Consider the following 16380-nt stretch of genomic DNA (forward strand, 5'->3'; position numbering starts at 1 on the left):
CCTGGGACAATGTCTTGTCACTTGTCCTGACACAGAATTACGTGAGGTTTAACTGTGCCACTCATTCGGCTGGCTTTCTTTTTGGTATTTGTATTGTTACCCTTGAGTTCTATTTAAAATGATTGATTTGGTGCATTTAAATCAATGTCTTATTTTACAGTCCCCTGGTTACCTTTTTATAGTGTCTGGCTAGAGGCACATGGGGGAAATTGAATCATTGAGGAGTCATAAAAATTTTGGCAAACTTTTTTCCTCTTTAGTATTGTCAGATAAGCCATTGCTACTTCACAGGAATAGCATTCATGGAGTTTTTTTTTTTCTCCTTTAACAGAAAAATATTTTGCCTGCTTACATTTTTTGAGGTGGAATGATTTTCTTGAATTTATAGATGAATGAAAAAAGGAAATAATTTTAATGTGACGCACATAATTTAGCTTCTAAGCTTGCTTCTTTGAAATTGTAGTCTTACAAAAAGGCAGCGCATTCAGTAAAAACCTACTACATTAGGAAGTTTGCTGTGAAAGATTTATGGAATTTGATGGGGAAACCGAAGGCTCCTTTTGAAGTTTCTGAGGTTTAAAAATTCCTATGTTCTTTTTACCTAGCTTGCTATTATTAAATTAAAACTTTTAAGAGAGCCAAGAATTGATGGTTATTTAGGACGTGGTCCAAATATCATATACTCTGGCTTACCTACACAGTGGTCTAGTAGCTGTGCTGTCTAATATGGCAGCCATGAGCCACGTATGGCTTTGACATGAAAATTAATTAAAATTAACATTGAGATCCTCATTCACACTAGCTACATTTCAAGTACTCAGTAGCCATGTGTGGCTGTGGCTAGTGGTTACCAAATTGGACCGTGTAGGTCTAGAAAGTTCTATTGGACCTTGCTGGTCTAGAGGTAATTCAAAGTAGGTAATACGCTTCTGGTAATTTCTGATTAGTTTTAGAATATCTAATGAGTGTTCTTCCTTACCCATTTCCTTCCTAACAAATTTTTGTCTAGCTTGCTCTAAAATGGGTATCTTCTTTGAATAACCCTCAAATGATAAGAGGTGGGTGCTTATTGTATTTGGTTCAGATCAACATAATCTGAATGCAGAAAATACGCAATTCATACTAAAAAACCCTGGTAGAGTCATAGAATTGTAGATTTGAAAAGGGCCATTGATTGCATCTAATTAATCAAGCCTTCCTATTTACTGATGAGAAGTTTGAGGAATCGAGATATTAAATAATTTGCATAGGTCACACAGCTAGCGGCCTTGTTATTCCTTCCTCTCCAAGTTCGTGGTTCTTGTCACTGGGCCAAGACCACTTTAAGAAGTTCCAGTACTATAATTCTGTTGTTCAACAACTTTAGAGACAAGAGGAACCAATTATAGTACAATTAACTTGGTATAAGATCACGAAGTGTATTGTACAAAACAGGAAGGGACCCTTTAAAAACCCAGTGTTCCGAGCCTTCTTTTCATGTCTTTGGAAAAAAATGCTGCTTTCATGAATAGACACTTTTACCTCCAGTCTTGAAGTTACATATATTAAGAATCAGAGGAAATACGTTTCCTTTTAAAAATAGCCGGTTTTTAGGGGTGGTCGTGATTAGGGTGTTGTAGTTAGGAAAAGGATTTGCCTTTTAAAATCCTGTTTTTATTTTGCAAAGTTGTGGATCAGTTGTTGCCGGTCAGCGACAATTTTACCCACCGCCGAATTCCATCGAAAGTAAATTTCTGTGAAATGGTTTGTCATTCTCTTATTTAATATACGCCCCCCTAGAATTACTTATTTTCTGCATAGATTCTGCTTAGGTTCCATTAGTGGCTGAGAGCTTGCTGTGGCAACTGAAGTAATTTATTCTAGGAACCTGTGCACATGCTGTGAAAAGATTGCATTTTGTTAATATTGGGAGATTCTTGGGTTGCTTGTACCATGTTCTGTGGAGTGTACCTTTTAAATACGGAACGGCCTTGTTTCCTTCTTTTCTCCTCTACTGTCTTAATTCAGACCTTTATCTGCATGTTGTTTTTAGCCTCTGGTTCCATTCGGTCTTGCCCCTGTCTGCCCATCCGTGTGGCAGAGTCATTTTCCTAGAACAAAGCTGATCATTTCACTTCCTGGAATGAAATCCTGAGGTGTCTGCTCCTGCCTGCAGGGGAAACACAGGTCAGGTCCTTGTTTGGGCAAACCATTCATTCTCTTCTCATCCGGATTCAGCCTGTCTCTCTACTCGCACCCTCAAGTCTTTGTTCAAATACCACGTTTTCAGGTCTTCCCCGGCCACCATCTAGGTGGTCGTTCTCCTCCGCCTCGCTCACCTGTATCTTCTCTCCATCTTTATTATAGTTTCTCTGACAGCACATATCACCTTCTAACTGACCATATGATTTACTAATCTTTGGATTTATTGACATGTTTCCCTATTAGGATGTAATCTCTATTAGGGCAGTCTGTGGTGTTTTCTTTGCTTTGAGTATTCCACCTCCTGTCTTTTTTTCTTTAGTCGCATGTCCTTCTTTTCTCTTTCAAGTTCTTGGCAGTTCCTGGATCACTCAGTGGAGAGCTGTGGGGAAGGCACAGAACATGCTGCCCTCTTCCTCTTTCATTGCCCAGGCTGTCTTGTAGCGCCTGGAGACAGTGGCGTTGTACCCCTGTCTCAGTGATGGAGTGAAGTGTACAGTCACAATCACACTTCCTGCCATTGTGGGCAGGGTGTGGGTGTACAATTTATGACATTCCAGTGCTTCATCTGAGCGTTCTCTCAGTGGATGCTTGTGGATTGTTGGGTATTTGTTTGGATGGCCACACTTACTCCCCAACAAGTACTTTCTCTTCAGATTGCATCAGTGAAGGCTCCTTAACTACCAGTGGCAGTCGAGGTAAACTGGTGTGTGCTGCTACTACCCACTGTGAAATCCAGGCATAGGGCGCAAGAGCTTGCGGTCGCCCTGGCAGCCCCTCCCTCTGCTGTGTACAGCCCCACGGGGAGGAAATCTCTAGAAACATGGCTGTTCACAATTCATGTGTCGTGTCCTACTAGGAATGGGGAAGGAGTGCTTTTAGGAGAGTGCAGTTCTGCCCATTATCATGTGGGCTGTTTTGGCAACCTGAAGTCCAGGTGGTAAAATTAGCCAGGCTCAATTTTCTAATGGCGGTTTGCCAGTGTCCTCCATTTTAAATCGTTTTAGAACCCATCTGCCCATTAAATGGGTTCCTTTACTTGGTGGGGTTTCCAATGAAACTTTCAGAAACTAAACTCATCAAATGATTCACCAGTGATAGAACTTAATTTTTTTTTTTTTTGAGTTACTAAAAAAAACCCCCAAAACCCCCAGTTTCTATTCAGGCCTAAGTATTCCTTTAATTTCGACAAAACTTCAAAATATATTTCAGGAAAATAAATGGAAGAGCACCAAAATGTATGTGTGTGTGTGTGTGTGTGTGTGTGTGTGTGTGTGTGTGTGAAGGGCATAGTATTCTTAAAGATACTTTACCAGTATGTGACAAAACATGCTATCTATATAGCTATCGATGTACTGTTCTTTTTCTTCATCTGTCTTTGTCCTTTTGCTGATTTAAACTTTTATCTACATATGAAATAAAAGCAAACACTGAATGAATTAAAGATTGAAAAATCCCACATATGGCTGTGTCTTAACCACCAGAGCTGTGAGTGGCTGACACTTAGAAATGACTGCGCCTGGGTGTTTCATGGGCTAGGACATAAATGAACTAGATTGTAGGATTCTGTGAGAACTGACCATAATTTTTAACCTGTTACGAGTCATGTCAGAATGCAAAGGTGGAATAGCCATGCTATTACAGGAAAAGTCGAAATGGTCAGAAAGCACATTATTTGCAAACATCGCTATTTCAGCTGTTTTTGGTACCGATTGCTTGGGACACACACCTGACATCTTCCTTGCATGTGTGTGGGAATGCTGAAGCTCAGGTGTGCTAGCTGCTTCACAGCATCGAGTGAGAGGGGCGGAAACAGACGAGTGGTAGAATATTTTGCCAACGTTACCAGAGTAGATTGGGGATTGAAACATAGATTCTATTTGTTGATGAAAAATGTGTCCATCTCAGTGGTGATAGTGACCTGTAGAAAATTGATGGTTTTGCTCAGCTGTGACTTTTGTTGTTGACTTTCAGTAGACTTGTACTCTTCAGTCTTGATTTCTGATATTTTCTGTTATCATTGCATTGCACCCTGTGCACTATAATGAAGTGGTAAGAACCCTGATAGGATGCTGTTATTTTTGGAGAGTTTAAAAACAAGTGAATATAATTAAAGTGCACTGAATTCTTTTCTTTGTTGGTTGCCCTTAGGTAATTCTTCCTGCAGGATGAATTAAGAGAAGAAGATCCTTATACCTTAGGAATGGAGAGCAGTTTGTCAGTTTCCAACATGCAAGACCCTTCGTCTTCTCCCTTGGAGACACATCAGAGCTCAGCTAATGGCACTGGAGAGCTTGATTCAGGTACCATTTTGGTTTTTAGACCCATTTGGCCTTGTAATATACTGACCCATATCTTCCTGAAAATGTTCAGGAAACAGTAGGGCATCGCTTCCAGAGCTTGCATACTGCCTGTGTCCTAGGATTTGCTATCCTATTTATAAGCATATAGCAGCTTGAAAGTTATGCAAAGTTTCGTTCAAATTAGTATTACCTGTATACTAGGCAGAGCGGGCTAGGTTATAATGAGATGACAAATCACTCCAAAATCTCAATGGCTTACACATAAGTGTTTATAAATCATTCACGCTATGCGAGTTCAGACAGTCAGTGGGTGCTGTGTTCCCCTGAGTCGTCTGACACCGCCTACAGTGCCACCATCTCGGCACGCTGCCTCAGGCTTCGTCGTTACAGTGTTTCAGAGTTCAAAGCTGCAGGGTCTCAAAGGAGCAATTAAATGGTCTAGCTGAGAAGAGACAGGTGTCATTTTTGCTTAGAATCTCTTCACCAGAACCAGTCACCTGTTTCCACGGTGGCGTGGGACGTGGGATAATCGAATTATCTGCCATGTACCCGGAGAGAGGCGACAGCAGACGGGCCCAGATATAGGTGCCACTTCCCTAAATAGCTTTCAGAAAAGTGCATCGTGGAAAAGAAATTTGCATCCCCTGAATTTGTGGTCAAGTATTTCTCCCTTTTGGAAATCTAAAACAAAACAAACCAAACCACTCTGATTGAATCTTGATATTTAACCAATGAGTCTATAAATGCATCTTTTTCTAAATACTTACACAATCGTGTAATTTTAAAAGATTTTTTTTAAAGGATTGCCCTATTTCATAACAACAAATTAAATAAGGACAACTTAGCTCTCAGAATCATAAACATTTGCTGTGGTGAACTCAGGTACAAAACTGTCAGTTGTTAATTCAGTGGGAGATTTGACTGTAGTCCAAAGAAGGCACGGAATTTGTTTTCACATTTTGCTGAGACCTGTCAATGGCAATTACAGGTTGCTTGATGTCATTGAAATTATTAGATTACATTTCTCTGATTATATCTTTATCTGGAAAAAATCTGGAAGCCCCTGAAATAATTGCCTGAAAGATGTTAGTATCTGCTTCAAAATCAGCTCATTCTCCCCCTTTCAACTTTTCTATGTATAAAGTAGGAGTGAGAAAACTTCCAAAAGCAGAGCTTAGTCTTCATCTCCTAGTGGAAATATGGAAGCCCTTTTTCTGAGAAGGCATAGTGCCATAGGCTGAAGGTTCATCCTAATTATTCTACTTTTATTTAAGTACAGATATGCCTTTTCAAAAAGTCCTTCTTACGTTTGCGGAGTGAGGTTATTTTTTCCCTTTTGGAGTCCCGGAACTTTTACCATATTTTTGTTGTGCACACCTCTGACGTTTATAATAGCACCATTTTCAGTAGTGTGTTTTCAAAACTGTTCAAAAGCCAACTGTGTGTATGTTTTCCTTTTCAGGCAGCTGCAGTATATCTCTCTAGCTTAAGGATACTCTGAAACTCATTAACAATAATACGGTGTCAGGAAAATGATTTGTACTGAATTTCTTTGTGGGTGATCTTATGGAAGGGGAAGTGTGAGTGCCAGAATCCTATGCCCCTGGCTGGGCTAGGCCACACCGAAAGCCCATCGTGTGTGCCAGGTCCTTGCTCCTATGTGCTGGGAAGCCCGAATCAGCCAAGGTATTAATATCTTTAATGGAACTAGTTCTAAATAGCTCTAATCTTAACAGTTTTTAGATAGTGGCTGTGACCTTTTTTTCTTCTCTGTCTGGACAATCAGCTCTAATGCGTCTTTTGGAGCAAAAATTAATATAAGACCCGATCTTATGTTACTATAATATAAGACCGGGTATGATATGATATGATATGATATGATATGATATGATATGATGCAATAAAATACTGGGTCTTATATTAATTTTTGCTCCGAAAGATGCATTAGAGCTGATTGTTTGGCTAGGTCTTATTTTCGGGGAAACACCGTATCTTCTGTCTGGCATCCGTTGTGCGTATATTTGGTTCTGGGACCAAGTGTGACATGCTTAGGGCCTGGTGGTGTCTTGGTGCCAAGGGTCTTGTCCCAGGAAGCATTTCAGATGAGAGCTCCATCTCGGATTGGAGCAGAAGGCAACTTCAGCATTCTTCAGCTGGTTGTACATTGACTCCCAAATGAGGGACAATAGGTATATGACCCTGTCTTTGTGGGAGTCACTCTCTGCAAAGAACACTTTACATATGTTGAATCATTTCATCCTTTCACAACCCAGTGAAATAGCAGATGAGGCAGCTGGCTGACAAAGTTCAGTCCCTTGCCTCTCACATTGGAGCTGGGATCTCCTCTCTGTCATCCTTAGGCTTGCAGTCTTGAACTCTGAAACACTGGGCTGTGCCTGCCCTCAGCGCAGAAGTCACCTTGGATACACACTCACATTCTTTCTTGCTCTCTTCCTCCACTCGTCTCCTGTCCCCTCTCCCCATGTGTTATGTGACACATGACTGTGTCTCCCTGACAGGTGACTACACGTAAGTGCCTCCATCTCCTCTCGGACTGAATCATGGGGCCCAAAGACGGAAGTCTGACCTGGCTGCTTCTGGTGTTTTGTGTCCTGGGTTCCTTGGTCCCCATGGCCAGCTGCTGCGGTCCTTGCACTCATGATCCGTCCCTCTGAAAACTGCAGCTTAAAACAAGGACTCAGAATGTCATTAACAGTTTTCTTGTTTTCAGTTTTGCCTCTTTTCCTAAGGAGTTGGGGTTGATAGCTGACATCGGAGTCCCATGAATGAAATGGGCACAGTGGAAAAACTGAAAAAAAAAACTTCTCCTTTGGGAGCCGTGAAGACACCACTGGGATAAACAAGGGCGGAAAGGACCTTCCCAGCGGACAGAAAGGACAGAATCACCGAGAAGTTCATGGACCAAAATTGGATTTCTGGGCTCTAGGCTTCCCCAATTGCCCTGATAAAAGCAAGCAAAACACTATGTTGACATACTGATAAACGGATTCCTTGACATTATTTTTCCAGGCCAGCTAAATGTAATTTCCTGATGAAGTCTGTAGATAAAATAGTATTGCACATTTTTAGATTGGGCAAGCCTAAGTAAAAACAAAAAATATTCTGGAAATGTGGGCTTGATTTTTCTTTTTTTCCCCTAGTATTAGAATATATGAACTGGAGTCCCAGAGGCTCTTCTATTCTGGAAGAAAAGGAGTCGATATTCTTTTTTTTTTTTTTTAATTGTGGAGCATTGGGAAACAGTGTGTTTTTCCAGGACCCATCAGCTCCAAGTCAAGTCGTTTTCAATCTAGTTGTGGAGGGCGCAGCTCACAGGCCCATGTGGGAATCGAACAGGCGACCTCGGTGCCATGAGCACTGCGTTCCAACCAAGTGAGCCAACTGGCCACCCCAGGAGTCAATATTCTTATTAGAGAAATTTGGATCTCCTGTTCTTCATGCTGAGAACTAGTTCTGTGTGACTGCATAATGTTCCCCTCCTGTTTTATTTTAAACTCTCTTTCGAATAGTTGTTGCTTCCCCTCGCTGGGAGATTGGGTTGGCTGCCTGGGTAGCTGAGACAGCCATGAGGACCTCCATTCAGGTAACTGCCCCCTCCTGCCTCGTGTAGTCCTGCAGCTGCGCAATCAGAGCTAGGGTTGGCATTGCCCATTCCCATCCAACTTTCATTCGAATGGGGTGTCTGTTTTATACCCACAATGGAACTATTTTCTAATCCTTCTGATAGTATGAGCAGATTACCAGCAATTAAAATAACAAAGCTTTAATGTCTTCCTTTCTCTTTCCACATTGAAGAAAAATATCTAGCACCCAAAGAGGTGCTCTGTAAGATTTTGCTTATGCTGAATCTGCCAATTCTCTGCATTTTTAAAAAATCGGGTAGCAGTTATGGGCTTTACTATTCCGCCTTGCAAAGTTAGCCTCATTTCAGATTGTGAACTTGTACAACCCAAGATTTGATTATATAAAAAAAGGTGTTTGTTTGTTCCATTTTTCACTGTAAAGTAGCTTGTACTGCAACTTTTATTAAGGTATTCTTTTTCTATTTGTTATGAAACATTTTGGTCACATAAACAGCTTTCTGTTTTCCCAAACTGGATTGCCACTACTGAACGAGCCTGTTTTCTTTTAAATTGTGACATTTTCTTAGTCGCTTTTCATAGCCTATTTTCATCACGTCATGGGGCAATGCTTCCGATTGGTTCATTTGTAGAGGCGGGAGGTTGTCTGCGTTTCCTTGATAAAATGTTTATGGGTTTAGGAGGTTTATGAATCATTGGTAAATATTTGCTCTGGGTTTATGAGCCCTCCACTCGTAAACATTGTGTGTGTTTATCTATTGCTCATTGAGATGTCTTTAGAGAATCAGCTGCTCAGGGCACATGCAGTGGAGGAAGTGTTAATAAATTACAGATTCAAAAAGGCTGGATGGTGAGGAACTCGGCATTTTTGTATGGGATTTCGTTGTTAAAACGGTACACTTCAAGTTACCAGTGCTGGTCAGAAAGGTTTTGTAATATTCTGAATCCCATTCTAGGTCTGAGTTTTTGGGCGCTTAGTATTTTTTTTTAGACAGCAAAGGCTAACAGCTTTTTTCAGCACTCATCTTACTGACACACACAATGGGAGTCACAGTGGTACCTTTTCCTCTCTTGGTTAACCCTAATGAATGAATACCGGAGGGAGTGCGAAAGTTTCTACTGTTTACTGTATTGGGAGAAGAGACTGGAAACGTGGCTTGTAATGAATTCAGATTTGGTGGAAACAAAATTGTTGGTAAGATGCTGATAGCCTAGATTAGACTTTTATGAAGAAGAAAGAGCTGTAAGGAATGATCTCACAGTTGAAGTGGAGAAAGGGAGGCTGTGGCCTTACTCTCACCACTGCTTAGAAGAGAGACTCATTGGGTTGTTTCTGGTCCTGGTGATGAGGTTCATCAAGGCCTTCTAATCCGGGCACCCCCTGTAGCAGGCGGCTCCTAACGTCTCAGTCTCGAATGTTTCTGATGGGCAGGAACTGATCACTCGCTAGGAAAGCCTGTTTCATTTTTTAGCAGCTGTTAATTGTCAGAAAATGTTCATCCAGGAGTTCCCCTAGGATCTCCTGCTGCCGTGGACCCAGAACTGAATTTTATGCCCATGTCTTCACGCTGGTTCTCTCCTCTTTTACAAGCAGGCCCCAGGGGACGTGTTCTGCTCTCCGAAGGTGGCTGGAGCCTCCAGCCCTGTGTCTTCTCGTTGGCTGATTGGCTCTGGAATGCTCTGATGCTCACTAACTCAGAAAGACAGAGAAGTGGGTCTTGGAGTCTCCAGGTGGAGAAGCAGGTGGTGGTGATGAATGGAGGTGTCTGATACACGATACAGGCAGGAGAATGACACCAAAAGGTGCCTTGTCAGAAGTCCAGCCTGGAATCGGACACCTACGTTGTACTCCTGTCTCCTTAGCTGGACTGTTGTGTGACCGCAGTGCCTCTAGCCTTTCTGGACTCCTGTCATCTCTTCTGTGAGATGGGGGTATAGTACCCATCTGTCAGGGTTCTTGGGAGGAGTAAGGAGGTGATGCATGTAAAGCAATGAGCAGAGAGCTGACACCCCAATACTGCACGGCTGTTAATGACCTTGCAGTGGTGGTGTGTGGTCACTGTGGAGCTGGAAGTGTCTGACCTGGGCTGGGCCAGGCAGGGCCTGCAGCCAGCATGGGCTGAGCTGAGGCAGGACAGGTAGGGTGCAAACAAAATGCGGCAAGTGAGCTACCAACTAGCTACCAAGTTAGGTAGATATGGCTCCCGGTCATCTTGACAAAGAAGTAGTGCCGATGTGATGCGTCTGGCTAGTGGCCCGAAAAGCAAACTTGGTACTGGATGTCCAGTGGTGTCTGGGAGGGAAGAATTGCGGGCAGGGCTTCGGGTGACACCACATGTATTTTCCAGAATATGACTGCTTTCTCTTTGGGTTTGCCTCATTGCGTCCTACCGGCTGGGAACCGCCTGGCACCCTTGTTAGTTGGTGGCTGCAGAACCTGCTAACTTTTTTCAGAGAGCGCTTTTCTGATAGAAGGGGGCGTAAGTCCCTGGGTAAAGCAGAAGGTTGGGAGAGATACAAGGGGAAGGTTTTCTCTTCAGATGGCTTTTTATTTTCCTGGACATTTGACCATAAACCACTTGGTGGGCGTATAATTTTTTTTTTTTTTTTGGACGTATAATTTAAGGAGGCAGTTTTAAGCAACTTTGATTTAGAAGACAAAATTGAAGGTAACTGCCTTTCTACTTAGCATATTCTGACTTTACCAAAATTATCCTCTTCTACCAAGTTCTGAGACTATACAGAGTATCACAATAAAAGTCGTTTTCTTCTAATTTAAAAGTATCAGAACAAAGTAGTGATAGCCTCCGAGAACAAGGCTTTCTTAGACTCTCGCATCTCTGGTTCCCATGGCCCACCTGCCTTGTACCACTTCTGTGTAAATAGCAGGATGGAAAGCAGTATTTGTCCTTGGCCAGTGAAGTGGGCTCTTGCTAGTAGGACGTACACGGTTGGACATTATTGAGCAAGAAAAGAAAAATCTAAACTTTTGAAGCTCTTACTTGCGTGTTTTAACAGCTCTTCTGTATGTTCTGTTCTTACGATAGGTTAAAATAATGTTTAAAATGTATTATTGCTTTCCATTTGAAACTGACACAACACTGATGTTCTCTGTGCTGTACTTTAAAACAAGTTATTTGGTTTTCAACTATACAGATTATATCTTACATACAGTCTTGAATGTTTCGGGAATTACTTGATTTCCTTCAGAGCCAAAATAGGGATCATTATAAGAGCCATCTAATGCATTTGATTGTACTTCTCGATCCTTGTAACCGGAGAAACACTCCTGTTGGTTTCTCCCGGTGTGCCTTGCCCTGAGAGCTCCGTCACGGCGGAAGATGGCAGAGCAGACCCTGGACAGGGTGGGCATTGGGTCTGTCTGCAGCTGGTCAGTTTCTGTCCTTAACTTGCCAAATGGCCTCACACACTTAAACAATCCTTCTGGGCCTCATGTCCCCCATCCCCTTGAAATGACATTAATGCTTTCTAAAGTCCCTTATGACACTAACAATCTATGCTATTACTGCATAATCCTCAGCTATGTCCCACAGGTAGCCAGGGGACAAAGATGCCAGTGCCAGGATATACATCACGGGGCTTACTCAGTGCCCAGTGGTTTCCTTCACTTTGTCCCCAAACCTACCCAAAGAATGTCATTTCCACAGTGGCTGAAATGAAGCACATCTCATTTCATTTGCCTAAGAGTACTTAGCGTTACCCTTGATTTTGTCATGGTATCCAAGCAGAATTTCTTCAGTGTTTCCTTTCTTCAGTCAACTGTTTCTCAAATCAGCAAACCGAAGCTATGAAAAGAATTCAACAATATCCTCCTAAACCGTTGAATCCGTTGTCTCATGTTAAGGCTTTTCTGGTCTTCACTGGAGGCCAGTGCCTTTCCATTCTGCACTCTGGCCTTGATAGTCTTTTGTTTTTGGTCTTTCAACAGAAGAAGGTTCAAGCTTGGAGGAAATTGGCTTTAACTGGGGCGAGTACTTGGAAGAAATGGGTGCCAGTGCAGCCCCTCACACATCGTTCAAACACGTACGTAGCACCCCTTCTCTCTCTGCTCTGCATTTGGAGGGAGGGAGGAGAGTCTGCAGGAAGATGCCAAACCTAGTTGGGAGAAAGGGAATGAGAAGAAAAGGGAAATTCAGCCAAAATTTCCTAAAAATAAAGAGGAGATGGGGAAATTCGTATGCTTTCCACAGATAACTACAGGTAAGATGGGCTTTGTCCTTTATAGCTTATCTCATCTACCGTGTTTCCCTGAAAATAAGATCTAGCCGGACAGTCAGCCCTAATGCATCTTTTGGAGCAAAAATTAATATAAGACCTGGTCTTATTTTACTATAAGACCAGTATAATATAATATAATATAATATAATATAATATAATATAATATAATAAATATAATATAATGTAATATAAAATACCAGGTCTCATATTAATTTTTGCTCCAAAAGGTGCATGAGAGCTGATTGTCCGGCTAAGTCTTATTTTCGAGGGAACAGGATAACACAGGGCTGGGCCCAGGGTAGGTTCTCAGTGGGTGTTTTGCCTCGTTCTGTACTTCAAAAAGCCAAATTTGACAGACAGCCGTTGCTGCAGAAAGGCACACACACAGCCTGACATGGTATGGTTGATTAAAATAAATAAAAGCCAGCAAACGAGGCAAATAAGTGGAATGTCTTCTTCGGAGGTGTAATGGCTGTATGTATTTATTGTGAAAGGATGCATAAAAGTTTTATAGCCTTTTGTGGGAAGATAAGTCAAATTAGAGGAAATACCATAAATATGCAGAAAACATTTGGTTCAAGCCAAAGAATCACGCTTATAATGATTTCTTTGAACAATGCAAATCGCATGCCTAGCAGAGGGCAAGTCCCAGGAAATTAAAGATTGAGTTTGTATCAGATTTTTGCTTCTATATAAGATTTTGGCAATATATCATTAGCAAGAAAAGACTACATTTCTAGGACCTAAGTTTTTCATCATTAGTATTGCTTTACTGGAAATGAAAATTTAATTCTGAGAAATATTTTTTTCCACTGGGCTACCCAGGGCAAAGATTTAGCCTGAGTGTCGTAAGCAAATTGGGGCTTTTTTTTCAATCTGTCCTTGCTTTTGGCTCTCTTGCCGAATTAAGAAAGCAGAACTTGGGTTTTTTTATTTTAATGCAACATTTTATTCTTTTTGGAGGTGTTCTTTAGAAAAGGAATTTAAGACCTTATTAAATTTGCATGGCCTTATAAAAATAGATTACATTCCCAAGTCTCTTTTTTATACGGACACTCATAATGTTTTAATTCTTAGTTTATTTTGAGTGTGGTTGTGGCATTTAATGAAACCAAGAGGTAAAAGTATTTCTAGGATGACTTGGTTAGATTCCTTGAGGCAGTTTGGGAAAGAGATATTGATTGACACCGTTTTCCTTTCCTTCTTTACCAGTAAGTGATCAATATCTTTCCATATGGAGTCTCTCCTGTTCGCTTTAATCCAACCAGGTCTCCCACCTCCCTTGCAATCACCGTAGAGTGCCTTTTAGGAAGCACAGTGTCCCCAGGCCTGTGTGCCATGTGTAAAGGAAAAGTGTCATGGGCTCCTTGAACGAGCCATTTGTAATCCCATCACCTCTTAAGCAGCTGCTACTCATGGAGATCAGATGCCTTAGTGGTGGTTTTTTTTTTTTTTTTTAACCAGACTGGACAACTTTCTTTGGGGGGCAGGGCTGGGAAATACTAATAGACTATAATCCTTCATTCATTAATAAAAAAGAAAATCCATTCTCTAAGGCTATACTGCTTACACCTGCAGCTGTTGAGCACATGGAAAGTGTGTTGTTCAAATTGGGTTGTGCCGTAAGTGTAGAACACACACCGGATTTCAGAGGCTTCCTTGGCAAATAATCTCAATAATATATTTTATATTGATTACATCTTGCAGTGATGACGTTGGGTTAAATAAAACACCTTATTAAAATTCCATCTGTTTTCTCTTCTTAAATGTGGCTACTAGGAAATTTAGTGCCACGTTGGTGGCTCACATTACGTTTCCCTTAGTGCTGTTGTAGGGCAGCAGAAATACTGTTTGCAGGTGCTGCGTTTTGAACAGGTCTGGTACTCTTCCGATGTATGCGTCTGGTATAATAATGGTTTTGCTGTGTTTCCGGTTCCTTCAGGTTGAAATCAGCATTCAGAGCAACTTCCAGCCAGGGATGAAGTTGGAAGTGGCCAATAAGAACAACCCGGACACATATTGGGTGGCCACTGTCATCACCACCTGCGGGCAGCTGCTGCTTCTGCGCTACTGTGGTTACGGGGAGGACCGCCGTGCCGACTTCTGGTGTGACGTGGTGATAGCGGACCTGCACCCCGTGGGCTGGTGCACGCAGAACAACAAGGCCCTGATGCCCCCGGATGGTGAGCCCCGTGTGCCCGGGCGACAGGCTGGCCCTACGGCCGTCCTCCTTCACGATGCTTGTAGGGAAAGGCCCGTCACCGTGCCATCACGGACTTAGAAGGAAGGTCTAGCGCTTTATAGGTGGCTTCCTAGGTTTCCTTAGCTTGAGGGTGCCGGAGTGAGGGGTTGCTGGGTGCGTTTTCAGATGTCAGAGCTGATCGTGACAGCTGAGCCAAGCACGGGCTGTGATGAGACAAGGTCCTGGAGCTTTATCCTCACGTGGGTGGTTAGAGGTAGGAAAGGAGGCCGAAGGGAAGCTGAGGGCTGAAGTCTCATTGCCCGTGGGTGATGGCTTATGTTGCTTTTTTTTGGCTTTAACACTTGACATTATGAACAGTGCTGTAAAGCATCTGAAACAGGTCTAAGTTTTAATCTGCCTTCTTGTGGGGAGGCTGTCAGGGTGTGGAGCGTGTGGGAAATCAAACAGATGAGGAGACATGACATTGCTTTCCAGGGAATTGTCAAAGCTTGTATAGATTAGAACCATTTAGTTGCTAGAAAAATAGTGGCTCCCTACTGGGGCATTTTCACCCTCCAGGGGACATGTGACAATGTCTGGAAGCAGTAGTGGCTGTGAGAGGGAGAGGAGGGCGGAGCTTCTGGAATCTGGTGGGAGGAGACCAGTGCTGCTCAACTTCCTACAGTGGGGAGGACAGCCAACCAGCAAAGAATTGTTGGGCTCAGATGGCCAGTAGTTCAAAAACCCTGCTGTCAAAGAAGGGGCAGCATGTGACAAATGCATCACAGGAACTCGTCTGATCAAGAAAGTGAAAAAAACCAAGTTGGTGAATATTTGAATCTCAACACCCTCCCTTCTGTGTTTCATTCTATTACATGGCAGCAGTTATGCTTGAAGACTTTTGGTGCTAATTCTCAGGCACGTGGGGTGTCTTCTTAGCATCTGCTTGCCACTTTTCATTTTGAATGGAGATTTTTACTGGGAAGTGATCTGCAAAGTTTTAGAGCTGAATTCCAAGGTTTATTTGTCTACCACATTCACAATTGTTTTCATCTTTCGGAGCACTTGAATTTTATCTTCCTTTTTAAGTTTTGATAGTTGTTTTTTTGTTAGGTTGGAATGGCCTATGGTTTTTTTATTTGTTTGTTTGTGTTTTACTTCCCTTTGTTTTGTTTAGATCCTGCTAAAGAGAGGGACTTAATAAATGCGTGAGTTTGAGCTGCATTTATGTGATGTGTAAGGATTAAATCTGTTGCCTTGGTCTCTGCTAACACCTCGACCCTTTATTGTCTCAGAAGCAAGGGAGCAAAGGTCTTTGTTCTCTTCTCCTTTGGTTCTTTGCGCCTGCTCTTTCCTATGCCTAGGACCTCTTTCTCTCCTCTTCCTCCTTAGATGGCAGCTCATCTAATGCTTCCTTAGGCACCTGAGGTCTCATCCTGGCTTTGCTCATAAGGCCTCATGCGCCCATAATGCGTATCATGTTTGCAACTGTGCCCCATATTGACTGTTTTCTTTTTACTTTTTGATTGTTTTCAATGAGATATAATTCACACAGTATAAACTTCATCCCTTGAAAGTGTGCAGTTCGATGATTTTTAGTATAGTCACAAGGTTGTGCAGCTGTTATCACTGTCTAATTCCAGAGCATTTCCATCACCCCATAAATAAACCCTGTACCCAGTTAACAGTCACTCTCTATTTCCCCCTACCCCCAGGTTCTGGCAGTGACGAATCAGCTGTCTGTTTGTATAGACTTGTTTTATCTGCACTTGTTGCATCCATGGAATCCTATAATTTGTGGCCTTTTGTGTCTGGCTTCCTGTACTCAGCATATTCTATTCATAGCTGATCCATATTGTAGCATGGGTCAGGA

General features: G+C 42.2%; 1 protein-coding gene across 2 annotated transcripts in view; it reads left to right on the plus strand.

The window, feature by feature from the left end:
- The window catches only part of SFMBT2 (Scm like with four mbt domains 2), a 196867-nt gene that overhangs the window by 20931 nt on the left and 159556 nt on the right, over positions 1–16380 (plus strand). For both annotated transcript variants that reach the window (XM_081030161.1, XM_081030160.1), the window contains exons 2-4: positions 4333–4484; positions 12036–12130; positions 14268–14508. In XM_081030161.1, coding sequence (XP_080886287.1) covers positions 4385–4484; positions 12036–12130; positions 14268–14508 — 436 coding nt within the window. In that variant the 5' untranslated portion in view covers positions 4333–4384. The remainder of the gene's footprint in view (positions 1–4332; positions 4485–12035; positions 12131–14267; positions 14509–16380) is intronic.

The sequence above is a fragment of the Rhinolophus hipposideros genome, assembly GCF_964194185.1.
Source record: "Rhinolophus hipposideros genome assembly, chromosome: 1".
In the NCBI taxonomy this organism is placed as follows: domain Eukaryota; kingdom Metazoa; phylum Chordata; class Mammalia; order Chiroptera; family Rhinolophidae; genus Rhinolophus; species Rhinolophus hipposideros.